This window comes from Sceloporus occidentalis, unplaced genomic scaffold, assembly GCF_023333645.1.
Source record: "Sceloporus occidentalis isolate IW3139 unplaced genomic scaffold, rSceOcc1.0.p SCAF_1, whole genome shotgun sequence".
NCBI classification, from domain to species: Eukaryota; Metazoa; Chordata; class Lepidosauria; order Squamata; family Phrynosomatidae; genus Sceloporus; species Sceloporus occidentalis.
Window position 1 is genome coordinate 305,728,776 of NW_028316981.1, and position 18,722 is coordinate 305,747,497.

The 18,722-nt window shown below is 39.1% G+C and overlaps 1 protein-coding gene across 2 annotated transcripts in view; it reads left to right on the top strand.

Moving 5' to 3' along the window:
• The window catches only part of MYO5B (myosin VB), a 374,368-nt gene that overhangs the window by 95,953 nt on the left and 259,693 nt on the right, over positions 1–18,722 (top strand). For both annotated transcript variants that reach the window (XM_089497439.1, XM_089497447.1), the window contains exon 2: positions 16,967–17,077. In XM_089497439.1, the coding sequence (XP_089353565.1) occupies positions 16,967–17,077 (111 nt within the window). The remainder of the gene's footprint in view (positions 1–16,966; positions 17,078–18,722) is intronic.

The following is an 18,722-nucleotide window of genomic DNA, read 5'->3' on the forward strand; positions in this document are numbered from 1 at the left end:
AAAAACAAGTTCAAGGCACACAAAAACAAGTTCAAGTGTAACAATATATCAGTAGATACAAAAATCAGAATCATTCATACCATAGTGTTTCTGATTTCTATGTATCGTTGAGAAGGTTGGCCGGTGAAGAAAGCTGGCAGGAAGATAATCAACACTTCTGAAGTGTGGTGTTGGATGAGAGTTCTGCAGATACTATGGATTGCTAAAAGGACAAATGAATGAGTCTTAGAGCAAATGAAGCCCAAGCTCTCCTTAGAAGCTAAAATAACTGAACTGAGACTGTTGTACTTTGTCCATATCATGAGGAGACATGATTCACTAGAAAAGCCCTTGTGAACCTCAGAACAGTGGTCCTTGACCAAAAAACCCACCAAGGAAGTTTGGAAAGAGAAACAGCAGGATTGGAATATATCCACAAACAGTAGTCCATCAAAAATGGGCTGAAGATAACGGTTTCCTGGCACACTCCACATGTTATAATGCTAGCTAACCCCCCAGATTCATGGAGGTTTTCTTGGCCAGTTCATCACATTATCTTTTTGGTTCTCACACTACATCCCGATTCATATGGTTATCAACTCAACTTTTCTTTAAGCAATATTCACTTGCCTTGTCCCTCAAAAACCATAGTTAAAACTAAACTTGTTACTTCATCTCCACATCCACAAAGTTTTGCATTCCTATGGATATTCTCACACAGAGACTGCTATAAAGGTCTGTCCTTGGGCTTTCCACTCCACTACGTGCATATGAAGAAGTAGATGCAAATCTATGAAAGCTCATGCTACCAGCTTCTTTCAGTTAATCTCAAAGGTGCTACAAAATCCCTTTGCATAGAAAAGACAGTATTACTTGGTAAAGTAGAAGGCAGTGGGAGAAGAAGACTGTATTACAGATGAATAGATTCAGTAAAGGAAGCTTCAGTCCTGAGTATGGAAAACCGGAACAGAGCAGTTCGTGTCTCAGGGTCTTGGAAGTCTCTCATTTGTAGGGTTGCCATGAGTCAAAGCTGACTTGGCGGGAAATAACAACACAGTTACAGATATACACGTGTCCCTCCGTATTCGCTAGGGTTAGGGGCACAAGACCCCCGTGAATATGGAAAAACTGCAAATAACAAAACCATCATGTTTTTACCTGAGAGGACACCTCTCCAGAAATCTCTAGGGTCCTCCGGTGCAACTCTGTGGTCAACGTCCGACAGAAATTGATCATAGAACTGCACTGGAGGAGCTACAGATGCCTAGTACAGTATTCTCTCTAGGTCTTTCAGTGCAACATTTAGTTAAAGTTGATGATAGAGTTGCCCTAGAGGACCTAGATATTGCTAGAGAGAACACATTACTTAAATCCGTGAATAATCAAATCCGCAAATATGGAGGGATGAGTGTAGTTCCAAGGACCCTGGAAGATGGTGACTTGGACTGTGCAAAGTAAGTGTTTAGACTGTGTGCTGATACACATGCTTGATCAGCAGACTATTGATAATAGGCCAGAGTTGGCCTGGTATAACTCATCATCCCAATATAAGCCTTATTTTGCTTATGGGTAGAAACAAATAGGACCTATGTGTTTTGGTGGATATTTGTTCCCTTCCTGTGGCTGAGACTGTATCTACACTGCATGGTTATAGAAGTTTGATATCATTTCAGTCATTCTGGATCCATCCTGCAGAGTCCAGGGATTTGTACTTTGGCTGAGTTCCTTAGAATTCTCCAGTAAAAATATTGATCCATTAAATTACACTGGAGTTCTCCAGAAGAGAATTCTGAAAAACACACCAAACTATGAGTCCCAGGAACAAATACAGCTTTCATGGCCTCAAGGGATCAAGTACAAATATGTATTAACTTCAAAAAGTGTGTGTGTGTGTGTGTGTGTGTGTGTGCATGCACATGCCAAGAAGGAACAACCTCATTGATATTCAGCGGTAGACAAATGCAATCTTCTGTGGAATGTTGTGCAAAATACTCCTTCTATTCACTGCCTTTTTGGGAAGAACTCTAATCCATTCTTCTCTCCCTAGTTGTCAGCCAGCAATCTCTGTCTATTGACCATGCCTGTCCCTCAATGACCTGTTTTCCAGACCACCAATTTCTCCTCCTAAACCCCTACTCCCTTTTGGGTCCTTCTGGTCTGCTTTAATCCACATCCAAACAATAAGTTCATTGTTCATGTAGAGGATGGACTTTCTGGACAAAATAATTGCTAAGCAATGTATGAATCATTTTTATCTTTCTGTTTTTTTTGCTAATGTTGACTAATCTCTCCCCCAAGAATGTGAAACCTGTTCCGGTTTGTTTTGATTGCTCTCTGTGCTCCTTGACCTTGTTTGATGCTCTCCCATGTAGTGACATCCTGATATTTTTGCATGCCCAAGGCCTTTCAGGCTTAACATCAGAGAATAGGATTGCTCCTGTTATTACTGGGCCTTAGCAGCAGCCAACATGCCTCTGCATGTAGGATTAAACATGTGACTTTTCCTAATAATGAGCAAACAGGGGGAGAGTGAAAATTGTGTTTCATTAGCTGATGTCATCTGTGGCTTGGAAAATGAACTAGTGACCCAAATAACTTGTTCAACTTTTCCTGTTAAGGAAAAGTGCTTGACTGAACTGAAGACTAATCCAGCTTTAGCTGAGACTCCTAAAACTCAAAATCTTTAATATTTTAAATGAAGGCATGGGATACGGATGACCACAAAAGAACTGGATTGTAGAGTCCACTCTTCGACTATTTCATATATCAAAGACATTTATTTTATTTATTAAAATGTTTCTTGCCATCCTTGACTCTGGGCAGGATTTAATCAATACAACAGTCAGAATTAACAATTAGGAAATACTTTTTAAAGCTAAACCAACGTGGCAGAAAAACTTCAAGCTTCCAAGTGCTCTAAAAATCTTTCTTAGGCTTGACAGTACAAAAAATAAAGCGAGCTTGTATACTTTTATGGTGTTTGGTTCCTAATAAATGTATCGTCTTACTGTTGATTTTTAAAAAAATATCCTTCTGACCAGTGTGGTCATAGTTTTTTTTAATAAATGAAATTAGTGGGGTAGCTAATATCACAGAGGACAGGATCAGAATTCAAAATGACTTTAAGAGATTAGAAAGCTGGACTAAAGCTATCAAAATGAATTTCAGCAGGAAGAAATGTAGGATACTACATGTAGGCAGTAAAAATGAAATGTGCAGATACAGGATGAGTGACACCTGGCTTGATGGCAGTAATGTGAAAAGGGTCTAGGAGTCTTAGTGGACCATAGGCTGTACATGAGTCAGTAATGTGATGCAGCAGCTAAGAAAGCCAGTGCAATTCTAGGCTGCATCATTAGGAGTACAATGTTTAGATCGAAGAAGGTAATAGAACAATTCTATTCTGGTGTGTGGAAAAATGGATTTTTTTTTTAATTCTTGATAACAGATGATGGATATTTGCAGTGTTGATGTCTTCCATTTTTTGGGTCTGTGTTTAAGCAATTGTTAAGCAACTTGTTTTCTGTAGAAACAGTGTAGAAGAAGTATGCAGTGCTTTATAGCTCTTCTGTGAAATGCACTTGGGAGGAGGCTTGGATGTGGTTTCTAACACGATTCCCTTCCTTTTGGTTGGAGCATAACTCTCATCATCCCTAATCCACATGGCCAGCTTTCTGGACTTTGGAACCCCCAGAATTGCCCATCTTTGTTAAGTCTGAGTACAAAGCAAAGTCAGAACACTATATCATACAGAAGAACAGCAAGAAACCTCCTGTTTGTTTGGGTGGGTGGTTTGCATTCACAGATAACCTCTGACAAGTAGCTTAATGTATTTCTATTGGCATACCTCTGTGTTCCAGCACATAGTTTGTGAATTAACTGTTATTAGCATGAGAATTGAGATGGCAGGGTGCACTATGGTACAGCAAACCTTGCTATCCACTTGAACAGTTCCTGAACTTTATATGTTAGCTCTTAAAGAGTAACTTTAAATCCTTTTTAGAGACGGATTTAGTGCCAGGAACTGTCTCTGGGTACGGCCTGCTCTTTCAGATTCCTCTTGAGGCTTGTGCTCACACAACTGCACTTCTTTCAAGAAAAGGTCTTTATGCATTAACTGCTTCTCACTCATCCTATTTAAAATGGTTAACATCAGAGGCACAGATTATGTGCTCATCCTTAAGTGTTTTGTTTTTGTGTCAAAGTCCTGGTACTCCAGTCTGTTATCCAGAAGCCAGTGGGAACATTTATTAATGTGGGTGTTCTTCAAAATACTCATTAGGTCATCTTTTATGAAGTGTGATTCATAACAAATTGCTCTGACAACACTCTGTGCAGGCAGTTTGCTCTTCTGTTGATACAAATAATAGAAGTGGAAATGAATGCAAAATGGCAAGGATTTGGCATGTTGTTGTTTTTTTAAGAGAGATGGGGCAGCTTGAGAAACATGGCACTGTACTGTCAAGCCTGTGGGCTTGGTGATATTGTTAGCATGTATATTGTGAGGTTACCATGGGATTCTGCGAAGGTTCTGTTAGTCTGGAAAATTAGTATGCAAAGGTATCTTGTAGCACCTTTGAGACTAACTGAAAATTGGTCAGTTAGTCTCAAAGGTGCTACAAGATCCTTGTGCTTACCAAAAATTGGAAGGTTTACTTTTTTTGAACTAAAGCTCTCAGAATCCAACAGACAACATCATCACTGGTCATGGAAGCTGGAGGTTTGTGGTTCAAAAAAGTAGCTTTTTGAAGTTCTGGGACAAATGTCCATTTTGGGAAGGCAGAACTGTTATAGCACAGGTTGAATCTACCTTATGCAAAATTCTGAAATTGGAAATACTCCAAAACCAAAACATTTTTGATGAGTGGCTGAGATAGTGACACCTTTGCTTTCTGATGGTTCAGTGCACACAGACTTGGTTTCATGCACAAAATTATTTAAAATATTGTAAAAAAAAATTGTAAAAAACACAAATGCTATGTGTATAAATTGTATACAAAACATAAAGGAAATTTGTGTTTAAACTTGAGTCCCATCTCCAAGATACCTCTTTATGTACGTATATGGAAATACAGGTATTACCAAATCTAAAAAAAATTTTTTTTTAAAAAATCCCCAATCCAAAAACACTTCTGGTCCCAATTTCAGAGGAGGGAGACTCAACCTGTATTAAAGCACATAGTAAAGACTGTTTTATGAAGCTGTGAATGCATTACAGAAAGTAAGAATATGGAGAACAGCATGATATAAATCAAAATATTTTTCAAGGATTTATATCACACCTTTCTCCCACAATGGGATTCATTTAATATATGAATATATGAATGAGTTTAGTTTGCCCAGTTATTAACCAAAGTTGCAGGGCTCAGCTTCCCTTGGTTTTAATTGCCCTTTCCCTTCTATTTCTTTGATTGGTATATGCAGAGGTGTTGCAAAGGTACTATAGTTTTCCAGGGGTCTTCATCTGTTTATGTGAAGTTGGGTCAGATGAAGACTCTCACCTTTATGGCAAGTGTGATGAACTTTATAAGCCTTTTTGAAATTCCTCTCTTACTTTTGATTTGTCACTCTCACCCAGAGCTGCTTTCCCTGTGCATTGATTTCAGCACGCCATTTGTTCTGCAGTTTTCATGTTAGTAGTATATGACACATCTTGTGCTCTTTTATGAAATTGCCATTTATCAAAGAGCGTAAAACATATAACATTTGCTAAAACATTAGGAAGGGGGCTTCATGGTGAAGGCAAAATAATATGTGCACCCATACATACCCATTAGTTACAAACTCTCATATGTGGAGCTATTTTGAAAAGAATAAGGGGAAAATGAGTATTAACAGGCAAACATATTTTAGCTTCCCTCTCCAAGAATTCCCTGCTGTCCAATTCCACTAACACAGAATTTGGATTTTTTTACACACACATACACACAGTATTTGAGAATAATTTATTCCTGTTACCCATTATAGTGTTTGAAAAGTAATTCATTATTACACCTTATAGTGTTCAAAAAAGGAGCTCATTGTAGTGATTGATGTGTTTCACATTACATTTTCATCATTTTGTGTAATGTACTTTTTTAAAAAAAGAACTCTTCGGCTTATCTGAAAATGGCATAAAACCTTATCTCAAAATGCCTCGTAACAAACCCTTTATTAGTAATTTCTAAAAGAGACAATGAAACATAGCATTCTTTTTTTTTTTAAACTTTATTAAAACAACTACCGGTACTTATTGTATTTGCATAACAAGACTAATAAAGCAAAGACAAACAAAAAAAAAAATTCTTTCAGTCTCCATTATTACCACATTGTCTATTACTCTTATCTTTCCATAATTCAAATACCTTTTCCCATTTTTTGATGTATTTTTTAGTTAAACTTGTACGCCGCTTTGATCAAAATTGGAAAAGCAGGATATAAATAAACTATTTATTATTATTATTATTATTATTATTATCATCATATTGCTGTGAAATTCTATCATTTTTAGACATTGAAATCATATCTAATATAGCTAAACACTCCACTCATTTGATGTTGGGACAGTTTTGGATCTCCAATACTTCGCATATAACAATCGGGCAGTTGTAATCATGTATAGCAAAACACTCACTTCATCGTGGACCAAATTATCAGGTATTACATCACTTATATTCAACAAAAATAATTCAGGTTTCAATGGAAAAATTTTTTAGTGTGTTTTATGTATCTGTTTCCAATTTTTTTTGTGTGTTTTACTTTACTGCACTGCCACCAAAGATGATACAAAGAACCACTTTTCTGATTGCACTTCCAACAATTTGTATTACCATGTTTGCCTATTTGGGCAAGTCTAGTTGGAGTCATATACCATCTAAAGAGCAATTTATCATAGTTTTCTTTTAAGTTATTAAATTTGGTAAAGCATTCTCAGTAAAGTTACATCATCCTCACTCATAGCATTAATTTTGAAATGTAACTTTATTTTTCCTTCATGACTAAACTGAGTAACTTCCTACAGGCAACAACCTTACTTCTGCAGCTTGTGACACTTGGTTGGCAACTGGAGCCCTTTCACACCACACAATTATAGCACTATGATTCCACTTGAACTTCCATAGTTCATGGAATTACCAATTTAGAGAGGGGTATTAAGAATTCTCCTCCAAAGAAGAACCAGTGTGCTATTGTGATTGTAGTGTTGGATTCGGTCTCTGGGAGACCAGGGTTCAGATCCCTCTTTAACCTTGGAAACGTACTGGGTGATCTTGGGTAAGTCTTAGCCTCTGAGGAAGGCAATGGCAAACCTCTGAAGAAATCAGCTTCGCCTTAGGGTTGCTATAAGTTGGAAACAACTTGGAGGCACGCCAGAACAACAAGGCGAACCTCTCACAGGGTTTGCCATTGCCTTCTTCTGAGGCTGAGAGAGTATGACTTGTCCAAAGCCACCCACTGGATGACCAGAGATTCAAACTTTGGTCTCCAAAACTGTAGTTCAGTGCTTAGACCACTACAACATTCTGGCAATACAGGTTTAGAGTTGCCAGAAGACAGAATTGACTTGAAGGCACACAACAGTAAACTAGAAGACTCTAGTGCCTCACTAGACTACAAACCCCAAGATACCGTATTGCAGTGGCTGTTTAAATAGAATGGTAGCACTATAATTGTATAGTGTGAATGAATACCTGGTGAGAGGAGGAAGTTTCTGATGGATTGCATCTACTAACAATGAGATTGTAGTACAGTATTTCTGTCCAACCAAAATTGTTTCTTACTTCCCTTTGTCACAATTTATTCTCCCCTCTCACAACTGATGGATGATACACTTTAAGAATAATTCCTTGAAGCATGGGGGGTGGGGCATGACAAAATACAGTGATGTGGCTCTGAACATCTGGCATACAAATCTAAAGCATTTGCTCTTAATCTAGACTAATTCCCTATTCAAGGCTGAGGCACGAGGAAATGGGATGTGTCATTGGGGGGAAGTGGAAATAAATAATTGCAGGAGGTCAGGCTAGGCTGCTTACCTTCTTTAAAACAAAACCTTAATGTGAAGTTGAAGGCTTTCAAGGCTGGCATTCATAGTTTTTTGTAGGTTTTTTGGGCGATGAAACCGTGTTCTAGAAGAGTTTATTCCTGACGCTTCGCCAGCAGTTGTGGCTGGCATCTTCAGAGAATGCTGGCATGGAAGAGAGTGGGGTGTATATACTGTTGGTTGAGAGGTAGCGATTTGCATGTTAATCTGTGTATTGGTCTCTTGTTGAATGGCAAAGTCTCAGGGTGTCTATTTAATTAATGATCCATTGTCTGCTGGGAATCCCCCTCACCCTGGGTGGTTTTCATTTGTATTTGCTGAGTCTTTTTTTTTGTGTTTTTCAGGACTGGTAGCCAAACTTTGTTTACTTTAAGGATTTCTTCTTTCCTGTTGAAGTTGTCCAGGTGTTTATGGATTTCAATGGCTTCCCTGTGTGTTCTGACCTGATAGATGGCATGAAGGACAGGAAAGATCCTCTCATGTGTTCCACCTTTTTTCTAGTCTGGAGCTGCTGCCAGACTACAGAATTAATGCAATTAGAGACCACTTTAACTGTCATTCATGGCTACATCCGATGGAATCCTGGGATTTGTGGTTTGCTGTGGCACCAGAGCTCTCTGACAGAGAAGGCTAAATATCTCATGAAATGACAAATCCTAGATTTCCATAGCATGGAGCCATGGCAGTTAAAACGGTGTCAAGCTACATTAATTCTATAGTGTAGATGCAGCCTGAGACTCAAGGCAGCTTTAAAAAGTAACAGATTTCAAATGCATCTGAGTAAGTAGACTGAAGTCTATGAAAGCTCATGCTGCCAATTTCTTTCTTTCAGTTAGTCTCAAAGGTGCTACAAGACCACCTCAGTCCTAATTGGAGTAGGCGGGTTACAAATAAAGTTGTTGTTATTATTATCATCTCTCTATGTACTGATTCTACAAACTAACATGGCTATATCTTTAGATTTCAAATGAGTATCATAGAAAAATTAAACTAAAAGTATTCTTGAAAGGGCCTGGGTTGTCAGCTATTGAAGTCCTGCTGAAGCAAAATGGTGTTCCCCTGCCTACAAAAGGTTAGCAGGGAGAGCACTAGTCCAGCCTCTCTAGGAAGGAAGTTCAAATACAGATAAGGGTACTGCTACTGACCATACCCCGACCCAAGGTTCCTTGAGTTGTCTGGGAAGATTTCTAAAACCCTCCTTAACAGAGATTTTCTAAGTATTTCTAATGTTCAGGGACTAATCCTGGAGAACATTGAAACTTCTGTGGATTCACCACATTGCCCACGTATTGCAGAACTCTCCTTTTGAGCACCGGGGACTAGAAAGTTGTGTATGTGTGTTTTTCTGTTGTTTTGTAATTGAATCAGGGTGGTGGTTTTTTTGGATGGGGGGAATGGCTGGCCAGCCTCCAATTTTGGCTCAGGACTCACAGAAGGAAAACAGCCTAGCACTGTGATTAAATGGACCCACTGTGAACAATAAATGTCAACATGCTTAGAGGCAAATTTTCGATGGCAATTAAAAGTAGGAACCCTGACAGCATCTGCAGAGCTTGGAGGTGCTGAGAGGTACAGAATGAGGTGTAGTAGCACTGTGGAGTTGCATGCACATCCTTCCTCCACTCCTTTTTTCCCCCTTTCCCCTCCCCTCTGCCTTTACAATGGGAAAACTGCTGCTCTGGCAATACATTTGGATAGCTTCATTAACAGGTTCCTGCTGCTCTAGCTATTGTGCAACCGTAAAAATAATTACACATCATACTTGTAAAGAATCCATTGCCATTGAGTTGCAATTTTTAAAAAAATCCACCATTGCTATTTCATTAAGGCTTGATGACATTTCAGTTACCATTGCATGTTACCCCTGTTTTGTTGTTCAAGTGGGTTAGTGCCTAGTTTAATGTTCAAAGCAGCTGCCTCTGCATTCAGAACCCAGTGTGGTGTTTAGCGTTTTGGTGGGGGGGAATGACACCGTGGAAATCTCTGGGGTTGCTCAGTAGCATACTTAACAAATGTGGCACTGAACTTTGCAGGCTCCAGAACCCCATAGAAATCGTCTTATAGATTCCTGGATCTCCCCATACCTCCAAATACTCCAGTTCCCTGAAGCAGGCCCAATCTTCTATTTTTATCAGCTGATTTTGAAATGTCCCAGTTTCTCTTTCTTCCTACTTCTTTCCCCCTTTGTCTTCAGCTTACTTCAGTTGCTGCAAACTGAGTTCAACATAGAAAAGTAGTTTGTCCACAAGTAACTCAGGGAAGAGGAGAGGAGGAGGCAGAATCTTGTCCTTTGCACTAGGTTCAGAAAAGAACAAACTGATACAGCCACTCTGGCTTATCTGTTCTTCATTAGTAACACATGTCCCAGTTGTCATCTGTGAAATAAAGGAAAGTATGGCTGCATCCACACTGCAGAAATAGTCTGGTCTGACACTGCTTTAACTTGCATGGTTCAGTGTTATGGAATCCTGGGAATGGTAGTTTGCTTGGCACTTAAAGTGGTGTCATACTGGATTATTTCTGCAGTGTGGAGGACTCCGTGGTGTTTATCACATGAAGGAGACCAGGAGTTTATCCTGTGAATATCCCAGAAAAATAGCATAATTACATGAAATGATTTCACACAATGTTGCACAAGACCAGCCATTAAAGTGGTCACAAAAAAAAACATTAACACGCATCTTTTTACTTTTTGTATTCTAGCAACAATGCATTTCTGCTATCACTTTATTTGTGCAATTGCGTGTGATCATCATTCACTCAATTACTCGCCATTTTTGCTTTATTTGCGGGATGCTTTAAATGTGCTTTAATCTCTCTTTAATGCCGAAATTACCCCCAGTGTGATAAAATCCTGTCTCCTTTAGATCCTTACTCCAAAATTGTGGTGATATTGGCCACTCTTCAGTCTTCTGGTACAGAAGGTGATCTTGGGGTCATATATATTTTACTTAGAAGATCAGAAATTTTACTTTTCAGGTCTTGAAGAACTCTGGAGGGAGTATCTTCTAAACCTATTATTTTCTTTGTTAATAAGTTAATGAGGTCTTAGAGTTTCTCCTTTGGCACTCCTATTTGCCCCAGCTCCTTCCCTCCTGGATACTTTAGTTCAGAGCATGGATGTTTTCCCTACATCATCAGCACCAAACACTGATGAAAAGAATTTATTCAATTTCTCTTTAATATCTTTCAGGATCCCTTTAATCTTTGTTCCTGCTTCTAATGTATTTAAAGAATTCTTTATTGTCAGTGTTGATGTTATTTGTTATGCTCATCACCCCCCCCTTTTTTTTGCATCCATAATTTTCTGCTTGTATTTCCTTTGTGCAAATTAGTGTCTGTTTTTTTTAAAGTTTACCTCATTTGACAAGACTTTCAGTTTCTGAAAGATGCCTTTTTATCTCTAATAGCTTTCTTCACTCGGCTTGTTAATCATGCTAAACCTCTTAGACTTTGTATTTTCCTTTCTGAACTTTGGCATGCTTTATATTATTTATTTATTTATTTTAGCAAAACCTCCATTAAACATCATCCCCCTCCAATTTCTTTTTTTCTTTTTCTTTTTTGCCAGTTCCCTGATTTTACATAAGTTACCACTTTTGAAGTGAAATATGACTGTGTTGGAATTTCATGGCACTTTCCCATTAAATTTGATATTGTTGTGGTTAATGTTTCCAAGCGATCCAACGAGATGAATACTCAGCAATGGTATCTGTGTGTTCATTCCCTTTGTCTGAATCCTTGACAGATCCTGTCTCAAAATATATTGCTGTTTGTTTTTCCCTCTGTTTGTCATTGAGTTGTTGTCTTTGCGTATACAGTTGGCCTGCTGTATCCACAGATTCTTTATCCACAGATTCAACCATCTATGGCTTGAACACACACACACACACACCCCACCTTGATTTTGCTATTTTAGAAGGGAGGCCATTTTACTATGTCAGTGGGACTTGAGCATCCACAGATTTTGTTATCCATGGTGGGGTGGTCTTAGAACCAAACCCCAGTGGATACCAAAGGCGCACTGTAGTATACTTAAGCACTACTATAGTGGCACATATATAAAGTATGAGGAATTAGGTCGTAGTGTATGATGGGATATGTGGTGTCTGTATAGGTGAAAAGAAATACCTGAATGGATAAATAGCAGGTGTGTGGAGGAGAGCTCTGGTACTAGCTTCCACCAAGTCTCATGGTTGATCAGGGAAGAGAAGGATCACCAAGGCCTGAGTCAAGGAAGGAAGAAAGCATGAGTGGGCATTTTGGAAAATGAGCAAAATTTTGTAGAATTTTTTGGAAACTTCTGGAGAATAAGCAAATGGGTAGAAGACCATGAAATGCTGAGAGGGTGCACTATTTTCTATATGCTGAGGATTATGGTAATTTGGTCTGCAGAAGTCAAGTTGTTAATTCCTTTTGGTTACTATGTTAGGATTGGTCAACCTTGCCATGTTTTAATGGGTGTCATGGGTTGGTTTGTTTAAATGAATAGGATGACTACTAGCATTAATGTGTTGTCTGATATCTGTGTCTATGATCAGGCAAGCTTATTGGCTGTAACCTCACTGACTTTTATTGCCAAATCTAGAGAGGTTATGCTTTTGCTGTTAATAGTATATTAAGATGCCTGGTACACATATAAAGCCAAGTTATGTATTTTTCTTTATATGTTAAGTAGTATACTCTTTGCTTATGTGCTTTGAAGATGATTGGCTTTATTGTTCTTAACTGTGTGGTGAGAAAGCTAAGGCCGGCTATCCCTGCAGAGGACCAGAAGGTTGGAATGCCAGCTGTGCGTGGGAGGAATTTTTCTACTGTGAGCTTTTATCTTTCAGCTAGCAGCAAGCAAAGGGGGAAAGAACTGGCAAAATCGAAAGAGGCTTTAATGTTATGGCAATGGGGAAATCAGCTTAGCTTGCCAAAATTATGGGAAGTGATAGTAGACACTTTAGGTAGTAGACATTTTAATGTTTCATGTGTGGGGCGGTACTCATTTCTGTGCAAGATGTTTTTCCTAGTAACATCACTGCAGCTTCTGAAATAAAGCTTTGCTGTTTAACCTAAAGTTGATTGGTTCACTGATCTGTGTGGGGAGTTTACACAGTTTTTGACATACAGAAATGAAGTTTTGCTGTTAGTGCACAGAAGAAGAGTTTTAACTGGACTGAAGGGAGTGGGCTGGGTATGACACCCTTCTTTGATTTGTACAACTCTCCTTTGATATGACATCAACATGTCAGGAAAAGAGATTCCACCTCAACATTAGGAAGAACTTCCTGACTTTAAGGGCTGTTCGACAGTGGAACAAACTCCCTTGGAGTGTAGTGGAATCTCCCTTCTTGGAGGTCTTTAAACAGAGGCTGGATGGCCGTCTGTTGGGGATACTTTGATTTGGATTTCCTGCATGGCAGGGGGTTGGACTGGATGGCCCTTGTGGTCTCTTCCAACTCTACAATTCTATGATTCTAACATCTGGAAAAGTGTGACTGTCCTCCACAGGATGAAACCCACTTCACACTCTTGGTTTTGGTCACTAGTTTAGATCCAGACAGTGGTGTCCCAGCCCGGGGTGTAACCCGATGTGGGGGAAAGGGCTTTGAGGGGGGGCTCCAGGGGGCAGTGCCAAAATGGTGCGTGCTCTTCCTCCCTGCCCGGCACCATGTTACTTGTGAGCAAAACAGCACCGGGCAGAGAGCTGGGTGGGCACCCTCTTCTGGAGTGTCACCCAGTGTGGTCCGCACTGCCCTAGTGATGCCATTGGATCCAGACTAAGGTTGTTCTGTTTATTTATAGCAATAGCGTTTACATTTCTATACCACTTCATAAAGAACTCAGCATTCTCTAAGCAGTTTACAATCTGTAAGCCAATTGCCCTCAACAAGCCGGGTGTCCATTTTACTGACCTCCGAAAGGATGGAAGGCTGAGTCAACCTTGGAGCCCTGGGATTTAACTCACAAAGTTGTGGCTGCAATACCAGTATTTAACCACTGTGCCACTATGGCACCTTATAAATATTAAAATATTTATATCTTGCTCTACATCATGAGATCTCATAGAGGTATACACAAAAGGTCAATTTAACCAATTTAAAATAATAGCAATACTTTAAATAGAAAAGAAATTCTGCATAAACATTAAGAAGAATTTCATTACTGTAAGAATGGTTTGACAGGGGAATAGACTGCCTTGTGGGGTGGGCTTTACTTTTTTAAAGGTCTTTAAAGAGTGGTTGGATGATGACCTTTCAGGAGCACTTTAGTTGTGTATTCCTGCATGGCAAGGGGTTGCACAAGGTGGTCTCTGTGGTCCCTTCCAACACTATGATTGTGTGATTCTAGACTGAAAGCATATTAAACAATTTAACCAGTGAAACTGTGCTTTAAAAGAGCCCCTGTCTTGGTGAGGGCAAGAAAGCAAAAAATGTTGATTCTTCATTTTGAAAATGCAAGGAATTCTGCGTAAGGGTGAACATGCAAAACCTCTGGTTAATTTATCATAAGTTATACATAAGACACTTTCTAACAAGAGCCTTTTGGATGAGAGATAACCCTGTAATAGGTTGTGCTTTGGTTTGTAAAAATCTTATTTTTTCTGTCTGTCTGATCAGAAATAAGAGCCTGCAAGGCCATATATCTTCCTGACAATGCTGCAAAGAGCACAGATGTAATTCTAATTGAGTAAAATCCGATTAGTAAAGTATGAATGTGGTTGGTTTGGAAGTATATTTCTAGTTTTCTCACTGCTCTGTAAGAATGTTGCTGAGTAAACCCTTGTTCTTTTGAACACACCTCCCCTCTGGCATACAGTTCTTTGTATGGATTCAGTATGTCCCGATATCTCCGTTTCTGTGAAGTTTGAACCCAAAGAGGTTTGGGTTGGGATAGCAATGCGATAATAGTTATGACTGTACTTTCTGCATTTAATTTACTGCTTTATGTACATACTGAATGTATTTGAAAAGCTGTAGAACCCTTCATGCATCACATTAAATAGGATATAGTCCATGAAATTTCATGCTGTAATAAATGTGTTAGCCATTAAGGTGTCACAGGGCTCTGATGTTTGGCTTGGAAGTAAATAATAAAATAAACAAATAATTTATATTTTCCTGCCTCTCCCAGGGTGGATCAAAGCGGGATTACAGCCAATAAAATGTATACAAAACACAGCAATAAAATGTAGTAACAATAATTTTTCCATCAAAAGCTAACTCGTCATCTGTGGCAATAACAGTAAGATTATATTATGGTCAAGAAGTGGAGCAATATCTCCTACATAAGGTCAGGTGGGTAAGGTCACCGGAAGAGATCCATCTTAAGTGCCTTCTTTAATACCTCCAAGGAGGTAGTAAGGCGGATCTCTTCCAGGAGACTTCTGGGAGGCAGATCTCTTCCTGGAGAAGTAGTTCATGGTGCTTCTAGAACTCCCTTCCTAAGATGTTAGGTTAGCACCCTCCTTGCTATGTGCTTCCATGAGCTTGCAAAGTCCTTTTTTGTTCTGGCAAGCCTTTGTGGGCTGATTACACAGCGGGAAATTGATATTCATTATGTGCTATACTGTTTACATTAATTGTTTTCTTTTTAATTGCCATATTTTAACTACTTTTAATTTTGCTAGTAGTTTAATTCTATTTATAATTTTTGTGTGATGTGAATTTTTTAAACTGCATCTTTTAAAACCTTCTAAGTGGGTCTTGAATCCTTGACTGGGAAAATAATGCACTATTAATATTAATATTAGTAATAATTTCTACATAATTATCCCAGCTTGGCCATGATGAAACCCACTGGGTGATTTTGGGCAAGTCACAAGAATCATCCAGTGGGTTTCAAGGCCGAGTGGGGAATCAATACTACAACTACTACACCACAAATGATTCCCTTATTTCTCCACCTGAGGCCATATCTACATGGCAAAGTACATGCAAAGGAGACCCAGGAGGATAGCTGCCATCTCTAGGAAAGACTGGGAATGATGCCTTCCTGAAATACTGGAGAGTCACTATTAATTAGTGTTGCCCTAGGGTGGGAATTGTGTATTTCTCCAGATGTTGTTGAACTGTACTGAAGTAGCAGAGCCAGTGGTGAAGTCCAGCAATCCCTGGAGGATCACACAGTTCCTGCCCCTGTATAGACCAATGGTTCACAATTTTTGGTTTTCCAGATGTTTGGGACCTCTTCTCCTAAAGTCCATTATAATTGGCCAAGATGGCTGGAAAATCTGGAGGACCAGAGTTTGAGAATTAGCTTACAGTTGTAAACCACTTAGACACTGCTTAGGTGATATGAAGCGGTATATAAATGAAGCCTGTTTGTTTTGTTTGTTTTTTGAGAACTCTTCCTATATATAGATACATGACCAGTTTTGTAAGGAATATACTGTTGAATGACAAGTGCTGAGTGAAATCCTGATAGGATGGTGGAAATAATATTTATTTAATTAATTAATTTATATCCTGTCTTTCTCTCAGCACAGGATACATTTGCTGGCTTTATGCCATGCACATCAACTTCCCATAGGGAAGGTGCAGAATTTGGGTTGCAGAATTGAGCGGAATGCAAGTTGCAGAATTCAAGCTTGGTTAGCTAACAAGGGTGGAAGCAAGATACCGGACTAAGATCACAGGGACGTAGCCAGGATTTTAGGAAGGGGTCCAGACTAAGTGCCACCATTATAATGGGGCTTGGGTGCGGCGGTGTAGCCGCACGCACCATTCATTTTTCTAATGGAAGGGGGGGTCCGGACCCCAAGAACCCCCCCCCCCCCTTGGCTACGTTCCTGAAGATCAGAGTGAAGGACCTTTTGCCTTCTAGACAGTTTTAAAGTTACCATTGGCCATAAGAGTGGTAGGGACATGGAAAGACAGAGCTTTCCCCACTCAAGACTTGATGACCCTTTGATCTGACTGAGCCTATGTCGATATTCTTAATAGTTGCCTTTATTTACCTCCTTCTTCTTTTTTGCAGTATACAAGAGTATGGATTCCTGATCCAGAGGAAGTTTGGAAATCAGCAGAAATAATCAAAGATTACAAAGAAGGAGATAAAACACTACACCTGAAACTTGAAGATGAAACGGTGTGCTCTCCCGTTATTTTCTCTCCTTTTTCTTCAACTTCTCTGTTTTTTTGTCTGTCTTGTGCTTTTTTGGGTGAAGGAATGCTAGAAAAGCATTTTGAAGTCCAGCTTCAAAGTTTTTAGATGATTTCTTTTATATTGGAAGATATTCCTGGAAGAGATGTTTAACACATTATGCCATGCAGACATATACTCTGAATAAGAACTGGAGTTTGGAAATGTTACCCTTTTTTGGGTAGCGGCTTCAAAAATCTAGTTAGCATAGCCAATAGCTATGTTAACTAGGGGACTTTCCTTCAAGCTGTGAGGAAAGCCCAGTATATGATGCAGCCCTGACGTTGAAGGTTAATATAGGAATGGAAGGGAGGCTTGATTACATAACCTTTGAAATCTCTCCCAGCTTTAAAATTTTGAGTAGATAAACTCATGTTTGCTTAATATAATAAATTATATAGGTTAAAGGATTCAATGGCATGCTATCCCACCTCTAGAAGGGAATGTGTATCAGTTGCTAAGAGCCTTTTCACACTGTAGTTATAGCACTGTGATTCCAATGTAACTACCAAGATTCCATTTTACACAATTCTGGGATTTGCAATTTTGTTGTTACCCACCATCAAGTTATTTCCAACTTCTGGCAACCCTATGACAAACACATTACAGGGTTTTCTTTGCAAGATTTGTTCAGAGAGTGTTTGCCTTCTCCTGAGGCTGAAGGAGTGTGACTTGCCTAAGGTCAATCAGGAATTTCCATAGTCAAGTGGGGATTAGCATCCTGGTATCTGGAATTGTAGTCCTGTGCTGACACCACTACACCCTGCTATCTGTCTGCAGTTTGTCAGATTGCTCTGGTGCCTCAGCAAATCTCAAACCCCAGGATTCCATAAGATGCAGCAGTCATGACAGTTAAATAGGAATCATGATATTATAATTTCACAGTGTGAAAAGACTCCTAGTATCTCACCAAAGCACAAACCCCAGAATTCCATGGGATGCAGCCATGGCAATTAAAGTGAGATCATAGTATTATATTTATGAAATATGGAAAGGCTCCTAGTATTGTAGGGTTAAAATTATCATGTTGAACTGTTACTGGATTTGCTATATGGCTAATGTGGCTACCCCTGGATGTTTACTGTTGCCCTACCAATGCACATACCTTACTGCAGAAGTCCAGTATCTTTTGAAAATAGCATATATGTACTGTTATAGCTCTGCATGTCCAAGTTTTCATATATATAAACTATTTGCAAAGCATAGTGTATATAGTGTATATACTCATGTATGAGTTCTAGTAATTTAGATCAAAACATTGATCTAAAAAACCTGAGTTGATTTATCCACAGGTCAATGTAAGTACTGTACTATAACTCGCATTTAAAAAGGAACCATCCCCTGGTGAAAGGCAAGAGTGTAATCTGGCCTGGAAGCACTAACCCATCACTGCTCTTTCCAGCCTTTAATATGACCACAAACAGTTCTGCCTGCTGGAATTTTGTAAGTCATTTGGCATTGTTTTCCTTTGCTTAATCCTTTGTTATGTGCCCCTAAGTTTTGCCCTAAACTTAACCACAGATCATGTCAAAATCCATAATTTTGGTCCCAAAACTTGCCCTTCTCTTATACATGAGGTTGACTTGTAGTT